Genomic DNA, 12,316 nt, shown 5'->3' with positions numbered 1-12,316 from the left:
CATGCTAACGACCCACAGTCCTCGGACCAGCTGATGAAACACGCGCTGGACGTAAACAATGGATGTGGCGAGGGGTCGAGCAGCAGCGCGTTAACACGCCAATTTGAGCTAGAGTTGTAGTCACGGTAACAAGTCGGATAAAGTCGGAAAAGGCAACAAACACAATGCAGACAGCAAAAGGGAACATCCACACAGCGGTTTAGCTGCTATAACGTTATGAACCCAGAGAAAGCCCACTGTAACGTCTTGCGTACGTTGGCCCACACCTGTAGTGCGATTCACACGGTACCCAAACAGCTTTATATTAAGCACTCATTAAAATCACGACATCCCACAGAGTTCCTCTGTCCAACCTTTAACAGATAAAATCATATAATCCCTGTGAGACAACCCCACAACAAGCCATGCTAGTATAGTCACTGCCAACAGCTCTTACCGTGCAACATTCACGCGTCCCGCCGGAACACGTGTCTCGCTCAAATGACGCAGAGAGAGAAAGAGAACGCACACACGTAGCGACACCCCTATATACACAGGGAACGTAATTAAAGGACACTCCCCCTTCACATGGAGTAACCCGACAGAAATAAACAATACTGCTACACTGGCACAAACTTCAGCGTGGGTCATGTCAGAATTTTTCTTGGGATTAATTTGATCGGATAAATTGTTTGTCTGATCTGTCTCAGGCACTATCAATTATCCAGTCCATTAGCATGCTAAATATATTTTGAGAGCAATGCACAAGGATAAGATTTTATACTACTTTCATTGAATCTACTTATTCTTCATTGACAGGAAAAAAACATCATCATCCCAAAACAGCAACACAATACAATCTGATAATTTGTGATGCTTAACATTCAATTAATTTAGTATTTCATATTAATCAGATTTAGCTTTTTATTCTTTTCTCTTTTTTTTCATTTGTCAAACCTGTTAAAAAAAGTATTACATTAAGGCCAGTTTAAAGTATTAAAATGAATGCAGAACATTTTACAACAAAATCAAAAATTATAGTTGATAGATAACGAGTTCAAAAAGTTGTGATTAAGTACAGTGCATTAACATTTAAATATGAAGACTTATTTCATTTACGGAATTTTTTATTAAAGTAATTGTTTACATTACTGAACAGGACCCTTGGATCATATGATCTTTATTTTTTTCTGTTTACATATTTATATGTTTCCAAATGCTCTGAAAGCATTCCTCCTGTGGAAACCTCACTGATGGTCTCTGCCTTCTTTCTAACGTCCATTCAAAACTGAATGTTCTTGTTTCTCAGACTCAATCATCAGATCATTGTAGTCAGGGGTGGACAGAGGATTGGGCTTGAGGGCGATTTGCTCCAGACGCTCCAAGGACTTTTGAGATTTTTCTATTAGTCCTGCCACAATATCCTGGACAAGCTCAAGCCCATTTTCAAGCTCTTCAAAGATCTTTTCTTTAGACATGACCTGTCCTTGTGCATCCTCAAATAGCTTTTTTTTTAATCCTGACCAGTTTCCTTTCTCTTTATGATTTCCTTTCATTACATTTCAAAACTAAATTAAGATATGAGAAATGTCCCGACTGGTAAACAAAAAAAGAACACCAAAGGTAAAATATATATGCATATTAAATGTATTTATTGGCACAATGTTTAGATTGTCAACTTTACTTGTTTTTTAATTTTATTATTATTAATCATGCAAAATGAATGACTAGCATCAATGAAAGTAAAATTACATCATTCCAAAACAGGATTATTTTACAATCTGCTAACAACAAGCTGTTAGGTAAAATCATACAGGTATGTATTATACATCAAACGAAGAATGAAGATGAAGACCATTTTTAAGGTAAAGTATTTTTAAGTATAATAAAAATGCATGCAGAGCATATTACCACAAAACCAAATGTTTGAGTTTATAGCTGTAGTAATTGTAGATAAAAGTTTTACTTGAATACAGAGCTTACTTTTTCTTGAACATAATTCTTTGCTTTACTGAACCCTTCACTGATGCCTTTACTGAACCCTTCACTGAACAGGACCCTTGGATCATAGGATGATTCATTTTTTCTTGTTCCGGGTTTGTATTCTCTCAAATGCTCTGGAAGTACTTCTCCTGTGGAAACCTTACTGATGATCTCTGCGTTCTTCCTGACTTCCATTAAAGACTGAATGCGATCTTGAAATCCAAGCTTGGCCTCTTGTTTCTCAGACTCAATCATCAGATCAATGTAGTCAGGGGTGGACAGAGGATTGGGCTTGAGGGCGATTTCCTCCAGACGCTCCAAGGACTTTTGAGATTTTTCAATTAGTCCGGCCACAATATCCTGGACAAGCTCAAGCTCCTTTTCAAGCTCTTCAAAGATCTTTTCTTTTGACATGACCTGTCCATGTGCATCCTCAAATCGCTTTTTTAAATCCTGATAGGTTTCCTTTCTCTTTTCTGTGACATAATCCCATTTATATTTCTGATTAGAGTGCACGTTCCAGGCACACTTTCCAGGACAGACCCGACACTTTCCATATTTCATTGCAGAACACTTCTCTTTATCATTATCATTTCCATACTTACATGCATTATGACATGTGAAGTGACACTTTTGGCAGTTGGTCAAATAGGATCTTGATATGTTTTCGATCTGTTTTGGGACAATTACTTCTAATTCATATTCAAAATCCTTGTTTGCCTCCATTTCAGTCTTGTGTTGGTCCAGAGCATCTCTTGTCTTCTTGATTTCATCCAGTTTTGTCAGACCAGCATTGATTTGGGGCTGGAGACCCTGCACATGTACTTCTAGTTGCTGACGCTCTTTCAGGACCTCCTGTGTCAGAGACAAGCTCTTGGTTTCCATCTTGTTGAGGGATGTGAAGAATTTGTTCATGCTAGAAAATCCCAGCTTCCAGAACATTTGGTCAAAGTTTCCACAGACAGACTCCTCGTCCTCTCCAGATTGATTATTGGTAGCAAACAGAGCAGAGTTGTTGAACTTGAAGTGAAGTGGCTCTCCAGACTCATTGGTTGAACAGGGAACCTCAGACACTTTGATAGCCTCGAGAACTGGAGGTTTTTTCCCATCTGCAAAGGTGACCAGCACAAGGATGTTTTCAGCAATATCCTTCCCAAATATGGAAAGGATGGAGTCAAAGATGTATTTCTGTGTGTGTGTCAGACGGGCAAGTGAACCCTGTACTACAAAACACACGGCATCAATGCGGTCGATCCCTCCTGGATTAGAAAAGAACTCCTGAATCTGCTTTGTGATTTTCTGGTCATGTGAAATTCCTCTGGTATCACCGAAGCCTGGTGTGTCCACAATAGTCAGAGAATAGGGAACCCGGAAACCATTATTGTGATTAATTTGATATGCTGTGATCTCTGAAGTCTGACTTTCAGCCTGAGATTTCTGCTTCCCTTCATCTACTAGCACAAACCGGAAGTCATCTTCCCATTTCACTCCCAGAATGTAGTTGATCATGCTGTTAATTAGAGTGGATTTTCCTGCACCTGTGGCTCCGATCATCATAATGGTCTTGTTCTCTTTATTTTTTTCTTTCCCAAATGTGCTTCTTCTGCAGAATCCATCACTGTTCTTCCATGTTTCAGACAGGTTGAGTTTAAACATGGGTAGGTTTTCATTGCTTCCATCTTCCACTTTTTTGCTCCGGTTGTTCTTTATAATATTTACAACACTTAATCCCTTTCCATAACTGTGGTCTTTTTCCATGATTTTCCATGATCTGCTTGTGCTTTCTCTTGGCATGTTAAAATCCTTGTTAACAGCAGACCGGCACTGTTTAATATTCTTTTTCTGACCTTTTTCCGCCTCTGCTGGTTAAAGGAAAAGGAAATTATTGTTTGTACGTCCACTTATAAATAAAGTATACAAAAGAAGTGAGAAAAACCCTGTGCAATATCACTAAAATGTCAAATAATTTAAAATTGTATCACCTATCAATAATTGAATAATTTATTAGTTGACAGATAGAGTAGTGCAACAAAAGCGAATACACAACACAAGCGGGTTGCACAACTTCTCTGCCATAATGTTTTACACTTGACCAACTAATCGCTGATCATGTGCTTTTAACACTAGGCAAGGCAAGTTTATTTAATATAGCACATTTCATACAGTTTGGCAATACAAAGTGCTTTACATAGAAAGGAATTAAAATATCACACTATGGCAATTCAAAGTGCTTTGCATAGAAAATAAGCACAAAATAAGAGCAAGGGAAATTAAAACAGATATAAAAGGAATTAAAAGAGATAAAGGATACAGTTATAAAATTAATTAGAGTAAAATGAATTAAAGTAGTAAAAACATTATACATAGAATAAACTTCCCATCTGGCAGTTTTAGTTTTACTCTTACACTGAGTTTGTGGTGTTTATTCGGCGTGCCTAAGAATTACATTGGACATCTCCGATGGACCCGATTTTTCTCTAAAATCGGACAGGAGCTCCAGGACTGACCTCGGGTTCACTGCCCCGTCAGTCCATACCCCCCCAAAAAAACATTTATTCGGTAGCTCAAGGGATGGAGTCGATCCAGTCCGCACCCCACAGAACCTCAAGGTTTAACCCTCTAAGCGCCAAAGTCGCAAAATTGCGACAAGACGTCATACTTAAAAAAACAGGCTGTAGATCCTAATATGGTGTAATCTCATTTGTATTCCCTACCACTAGATGGCAGACATGTAATACTTCGATTCAAGACTAAAATGACATCATAAACACACAGCAAAGCAAGTGAGCGATCGTGTCATTGATGCGGAAGCAGTTCAGTTCAGAGCGTCTGAGTAAATTGTGAGATATGTGAGAGAAAATCATCAAATGGCTAATAAAAACTTGTACCGTGAGGATGTGTTGCAAATGTTATTCGCCGATTCTGACTCTGAAGGGGAATATTTGCCTTTTGGAAATGACGATCGGCCGTCTAATGATCGCACTTCTCCCGGTACATCTGTGCCGCCGCGCAAGGCGCGAGTGTTCACGAAGCACAAACTACTATTCTACTATATCTACTATTTCCTGAATATTACTGATGAACTGATCAAAAAGTAGGCTAGGCCTACTGTTCACATGTGTTTTACTACTAAAGTATTGTAATATAGTAACAATTTAGTACTTTCTCCTATTTTATTATTGGTTTCCTCTTTTCCGATCATTTGGAATGAGGATAAAAAGACAAAAAAAAAAGCATGTAAATAAATTCCGACATCAATTCAATATCTACTATTTCCTGAATATTACTGATGAACTGATAAAAAAGTAGGCTACTGTTCATATGCATTTTACTACTATATAGTATAGTTATAATTTAGTACTTTCTCCTGTTATTGTTGGTTTCCTCTTTTCTCATCATTTGGAATGAGGATAATAAAAATAAAACATGCAAATAAGTTCAAACATCAGTTCAATATCTACTATTTCCTGAATATTATGAAATTCAAGAGGGCCGCCCCCTGATGACGTCATAATATGCAAATTAGATGAGTATATTTACACCCCACATAAACTTTCAGTCATCCCCAACATTTTTCTAATTTACAGTAGATCTCTATCTTTAAGCCCTTTCAAGCCACAAGTTTTTTGAAATTTTGATGTCAAAATCCAGCATTTTTTAAAAAAAAACCTTGGCGCCTAAAGGGTTAAACCCCTGGGATCGGCGGTCGCGCCGGCACCCCTTCCAACTCCAGAGTCCAGATCCAATGCTACCACATCTTCAAATCACTGTTATTTGTTAACATTTTAAAATACATAGACTTACACCACAAAAATAGTTGAGGATAAATTCTTTAAAGGAGAACTCCGGTCAATTTTAACATTGAGCTCATTTTTTTGTAAATTTGGAGTGCTGTCAGTACAGAGAACAACGACAAAAATCGGTGTTTCCTACACCGTGTTATCCTGTTTTTAAAATTTGCACTCTGTTGACTTCAATGGGGCAAGTTTTAAACCTGCTTTTAGGCTCTTAACATCCTTGATGTGTCATTACAAGTGCACAGGTCATGTGAGTTATTCCTTCGGAGTGAACACGGGTGAATCTGACTGCAGTAGATGTGAAAGAAATATATAAAAAATGATGTTTATTCAGCCAGCGCTCATACCTGTATTTACATCCTGTTTTCGGTCAAAGTCCACAGTAGTCGATTGCCGAGTTCACGCCCATAGGTTTAGTACCTATGGGCGTGATCATGCGCGTTGAACTCGACAATCGACTACTGTGGACTTCGACCGAAAACAGGATGTAAATACAGGTATGAGCGCTGGCTGACTGAGCCTACTTTTTTTTTACTGACCGCTCTAAAAACGGCACTAAAAGACTGCTTTAAAACTTTCACAGAGACCTCAAACAGAAAGCACAAAGCCTTTCTTTCAGGTGAAATTCATTTTGTATTAATTGTATCTTAATTTTAATCAATGTTTCATCTACCAATTGCCAGGATTTAATAGGCAAAATAAGAAGTAAATAGGCCTATATCAGACAATAGATAATCAGGACATAGAGGCGCCGGCGCCTGAACTGCAGCTGGTCTCATAAATTAACCCAAACTCAGCGCCTAGGCTACTTGCATCACAGACATGTCTACTTTTAAACAGAACAATTCAAAACGAAAGAAAACAGATTGCTCTCTGCTTATGTATGAAATGTGCATTTCTGTGTGGTGCGTTCACGAAGATGCAGATGGGGGGGGCTGGTGACGTCATCGTCTATAATTCAATTTCTGATATTTTAAAACCCAACGCAGCACAAACGAACGAGACTATTTTGGGTGAATTTGGAGCATGTGGAGCGAGTGACCTCAGAATGACCTAAAAAAATTATTTTAATATCTAAAAAACAGAAACAGCACAAACGAAAAATTTTACAGCACAAACCAGCACAAACGGAGCACAAACGATTGAGCATAGTTTGACGACGTTTTGCGTTGGGTGGGGGGCCAACTTCATGCAGGTCTGTGTGACTGTATGACTGCAGGCCTTTTCTTGCAAGAAAATAAACCTCATCAAATTGGAAATGTTTGTCTCTTATTCAGTGATAGAATTTTATTTGTCACCACACTGCATAGCCTGAAGACCCAGCTAAGCAATGAATTTATCATTTGTTTCTCTTGGCTGCTTTATAGTTTTTTCTTTTTCGAATTTGATCAACTTTAAAAAGTCAGAGCGCGAAACTCTCACGAGTCGAGTGAAAATATATCTGTGCTAAACTTCTAACTCAAACACAGGCGAGTGAAATCTCACAATTTATTAGCCAATGGCATTATTTATAGAAATTATTTAGTCGTATAGCATGAAAACGTTGTCGCATATGCAAGTGATTTACTCGCATTGTAGAGGGTTGGAATGAGATATTTAAGGTCAGGAATTGGACACTTAAAATTTCTATTTTGCGAATGGATTCCCCTGATAATTTTAATTTGATTTTAAACCATTCAAGCACAAAAAGATGTGGAAGAGAAATCAATTCAGCTCAATGCCAGCTTCGACTCATTTTCACCATATTCTAACGTGATGTATGCCAATCTTCAAGCAAAAGGAACTGGATTCAATATTTGGAATAATATAAATTTACAATCTGACTTTTGGTGCAGCCTGGAATCATAACCATTGCTTCATTTGGCCAGAGGAAAACTGTGGGCATATTCACAAAACATCTTAAGGCTAAAAGTAGCTCCGAACTTGCCGATTTAGGAGAAACTCTTAAAAATAATGGGTGGGTCAGTCCAGGGTTTAGACTCCAAAATGTTTTGCTCTAATGCCTGGTACACATTGTTTGATTTTGGGCTGTCCCAGATGAAAGATGAGCATTGTGAAACAATCCTGGTGATTTCTGTGATCGTGGCTCCTAATGGTGGTGCCTACGTCATGCAGTGAGAGAGGTTTAAAGATGGCTGTTGTCACGATGTTGTGACCAAAAATAGTCTGTGATCATTTTCTGACAGTGTCGTAAATTTAGCATGATCTTCTCAGTGTGTTTGCTGCTACAACCTATGTCTACTGACCAGGCAATAAAAATACAACATGAAATGGTGTATAGATCAACACGACATGGCCAAAGTGCTATTAATCTTGCTCTATTTATTTATCAGTAGCACATGCTGATGACATTTTATTACTTCTTGCTCTATTTGTTTACCAGTAGCACATGCTGATGACATTTTATTTATTCTATTTATTTATCCCAAGTCACTTAGACCAAATCACAAACAATCCTCAAATGGCTGCTACCGGCAAACCGCCCAAAGACACTGTACACCACTGAGGCAACAGGTTATATAGAGTGTTTGGGTGCTGAGCCTTCATAAATGCAATAAATATTTTGATTTACATTTATTTATTTTTTATTTTATTTTTTTTACATTTTATGCATTTGGCAGACACTGTTATGCAAAGCGACTTGCATAGCATTTCAAGGTACACATTTTACATTCTTATCAGTTCTTGCTTTCCCTGGGAATCGAACCCAAGACCCCAGCGTTGCAAGTGCCAACGCTCTACTCTTTATAGATTGGAATCTGCGATGACATAACATAAAGGTTAATTTATGTACAGGCAATGTGCATTGAATGATGGAGAATAAAACATTGAGGTTTTCCTGATCCCGGCTCCCTTTCTCTCTCCCTCTGTACCTATCTACTCACTGTCCTATCATAATAAGAACGTAAAAAACGTAAAAACGACATAAATTAATTCATGCTCACAAATGATCAAATAAAGTAAAAGAGTAAAATAAGCATGGAATCGAGCTTGGAATTTAGCCCAACTGCTCCTCCATATATACGGCCAGGAGTGAGAAGTCTGTGTATAGACGAGTCGGCTGTGTGTGTGTGTGTTTGTGTGTGTGTGTGTATGTATATATATATATATATATACTGTATGTATATATATATATATATATATATATACTGTATATTAGTGACGCTAGGTACTGAAAATTCCTGGCCGAAACTAAATTTAAATTAACTTAAGTTAATTTAGAATTTTCAATTTCCTATTTTAAAATATTTTTTGAGACTTTTTATTTAAATAAAATAATTGAATGAATCTGAATTTAAAAACAAGCCAACAAAATAACCACACTATTATTTAAAGTAACACAAAAATTGGACCAAAAATAGGCCTATATTAATATATTATTAGTATCAATATATTATTCTTCATTCAGTTCTATCTAACATTTAGATTTATTTTTTGACCTATTATCAAAATAAAGTAGCTATTATTATCAGAGCATGTGAGCAGATAGCAGGGAGCAGATCAGTCAACAAGAGGATATAGCGTCATTTTACCAGTGTTGCCCAGCACGGCTATAGACACCATGTTACAGTACAGTAGGGCTATTGCAAACAGAAACAAATTTAATGACGGCGCATTTTTTGAGCGGGCGTTGCTTTACCGGTGAGCGTGATTGGTACGTGAGTGGAGCGTTTGGGCTGTGAGCGACTGAGCAGAGCATGAAGCAAACACAAAGAGCGAAACACTGAGCAGTCGCTTTGAAGTTGTGCATCTTAGAAAGCGGGGCCGCTCGCAAAGTCATGCGTGAAACCTGATTGCTGAACACGGAGGGGCGGGACAGCATATTTCCGGCTTATATTTTTGGCCTTTTTTCCTCTTTCAGCCAATAATTTTTGGCGGCTGAAAATTTGTTTTATCCAGAGCTGCTTTATAAATAAATGTAACTCATTTCATAATTGATGTACTTTACACAGTCATTGGACCAAACCGAATCAACACTGAACTGTTTTAAACTGAATAATGTGTTTACTATTGTCTTTTTGAGCTGCTTTACAGGAGGATTGAACTGTTTGCATCCAGGACTTATTATTTTCCTGTTTATTACTGTAAAGCTAGTTTATTGTACAATATTCTGTACTGTATAAAGTCCTATATAAAGAATATAGGTGACATTCTTTATAAATAAAGGTATATAATAATAGTGACTTTATGTGAATTTGGTACTTACATACTCACATCTGATGCACATACAAATAGGGATGCACCGATACCACTTTTACCAGTTTTGGTACTTGCCGATAACAAGTACTAATACCGATAACTGTATTTTCACTGCATTTGTAATTTTTAAATGTATTGGGTAGAGAAACCAAAATAATATAAATCTTATTAGTTGGCTTAATTTGTTAATAAAGTCAATAAAGTAATCAAATGTGAAATAACACTGCATATTCATTACTGTCTAAATTAAATACAGATTCATCTTTATAAAGTTACAAAAAGTATTTAGTCAAGAGCAGTGAGTGATTTCTTTGTCCTTTATTTTATTAACATTAAAACACAGCAGCAGGTTTATTAGACTGTTGTCCCTTTAAGACTGAACGCACAGATCCAATATGAATACTGTGTACGGTCACTTGAAATATAACCGACTACTAGGATACTCGTCAAGACGGCATTTTTACATAATTTTGTGTGAATTCGTCCTTACAACTGCAAGACGTGAAAGATAATTCAATTCAGTATTCACGCTCTTTCTGAGATGCTGGTATTCGGGGCGCGCGCTTTAAATGTTTGCGTTCATGAAACTTGTTGACTTGAAAACGTCCTGTAATTATGTAGGGAAACATTCGTTAAACATAAATAAGGTAACAGTTGATGTTTTACTTAAATATACAATTTAGTTTTAATCCAAATGACGTGTGCTGAGTGAACGATCAGCAATCAAAAGCATTCAGTGTGCACGCTCTCTCTCTCGTCAGTTAACGTTAACACATGCCTCGTTTTACTTTCTTTACCACTGACTTCCGACTGTACTACAAACTTTCCACTGACGTCTGTGAAAAAGGGATGCGCTCAACAAGTTTGTGTGTCTGTGCCATTGTGCACTCGTATAAATGCGCAGGCATTTTATATTTCACTAATTAGATAGTTGTCTGTTTTTCTTTTTCTGGACACAAACACTGTACACACGCTGCATGGTATCAGTTTTGGTATCAGAGCATTTTTTTGAGTATGAGAGCTCAGTATCTTGGTGCGTTCAAGTCATCTCGTATAGATCGTATTTACGAGTTGAACGCACTTGAACGCCACCACAATGTCGTAAATACCAATGGGGAGCTCGGGATTTTCTCTAAGCTCCGATCTTTACGAGTTGGGGGCGTGTCAGTGATTAACATGGCGGAATACACAATACGTAAAGGTATTTAGCTGTGATATTGTCAGGCTTTTCTTTTTACAGCGCAGTTAGCTAATCCCCAACACAGAATATGATAGAATTATAATATAACTATGCAACATGTAACGATGAGTTGGCAGTGGCTTCATAAATTAATTAAAAACATAAAAATACAAAGTACACCTGATGCACATTTCTTTGTTCTTCATTTTCTAGAACAAGAGTTTAAGGGCCCTTTCACACCTGAAAGTCCGCACCAAAGTCCGAACCAAAGTTCATGTTTTGATACATTGTATACATTTTGTTAGTTTTGGTTTGGTTTCACATTGCAATTATGCGAGCGCACTAAAGAACTTTTCATGACGTACTTGCGTCCTGTCGTCATCATCTACATGGCTGCATATTGACATTGATTGGTTTGTAAACGGACGTGCGTCTGACGTCAGCGTGTTGTCAATTCGGCGGGTAACTTTGACAAGAATGAATGAACAGACGCATATTATCGTTGCCACTATGCTGTTATTATTACGGCATTACTCCCTCCAGCACCAACTATACTCGACGCTAGTTCAAATTCGCCAAATGAACGTCCTCGTTGTGCAAACAAATCATCGCCGGTAGGACGCAGGACAAATGTGTGCGTGTGTGTGTGTGTGTGTGTGTGCGCGCGCGCGCGAATCAGCTGGAAGAAACGCTGTGGGCAGGACTGACAGATCTGCACATAAATATTCTCCTTCAGTTGTTTATGCTACGCGGGAACCACCGGAACTTCCTGTAAATGGTCCGAAAGTCCGAACCATACAGAAAATGCTTTCACACTAGAAACGAACCAAACCTTTGAACAGTTTGATCCGGACCGAGACCACCTCTTTTCGTCGGACCAAATTTCGTCTGTTTGGTCCGGACCGTGGTCCGGGGGAGGTTTCACACCTGTAATTTTGATTCGGACCAAACTGAAAAGTCCGAAAGTCCGGACCAAACAAGGTAGGTGTGAAAGGGCCCTAAGAACCTTACTGTATTTTTGTGTAATTAATTAAGAGAAAGTACACAGCCATCTTGCTCCGACGAAAGTGACTTGAACGCACATGCCGTTATAAGCACGACTTCCCACCTCGTACGTACGAACTTCCCAGGAGGACTTGAATGCACCATCTGAGATACTGATATCGGTGCATCCCTA

The 12,316-nt window shown here is 38.0% G+C and overlaps 1 protein-coding gene across 1 annotated transcript in view; it reads right to left on the bottom strand.

Annotated features, from left to right (window-relative positions):
- Positions 1-966: 966 nt before the first annotated feature.
- Positions 967-12,316, bottom strand: part of LOC311289010 (uncharacterized protein) — a 32,105-nt gene continuing 20,755 nt past the window's right edge. Inside the window, exons 3-4 of the mRNA XM_084406753.1 lie at positions 2,004-3,821; positions 967-1,381 (exon numbers count right to left, since the gene is read on the bottom strand). Coding sequence (XP_084262879.1) covers positions 1,251-1,381; positions 2,004-3,821 — 1,949 coding nt within the window. The 3' untranslated portion in view covers positions 967-1,250. The remainder of the gene's footprint in view (positions 1,382-2,003; positions 3,822-12,316) is intronic.

This window comes from Rutilus rutilus (genome assembly GCF_951802725.1).
Source record: "Rutilus rutilus genome assembly, chromosome: 4".
In the NCBI taxonomy this organism is placed as follows: Eukaryota; Metazoa; Chordata; class Actinopteri; order Cypriniformes; family Leuciscidae; genus Rutilus; species Rutilus rutilus.
This window is presented reverse-complemented; position numbering and strand designations above follow the sequence as displayed.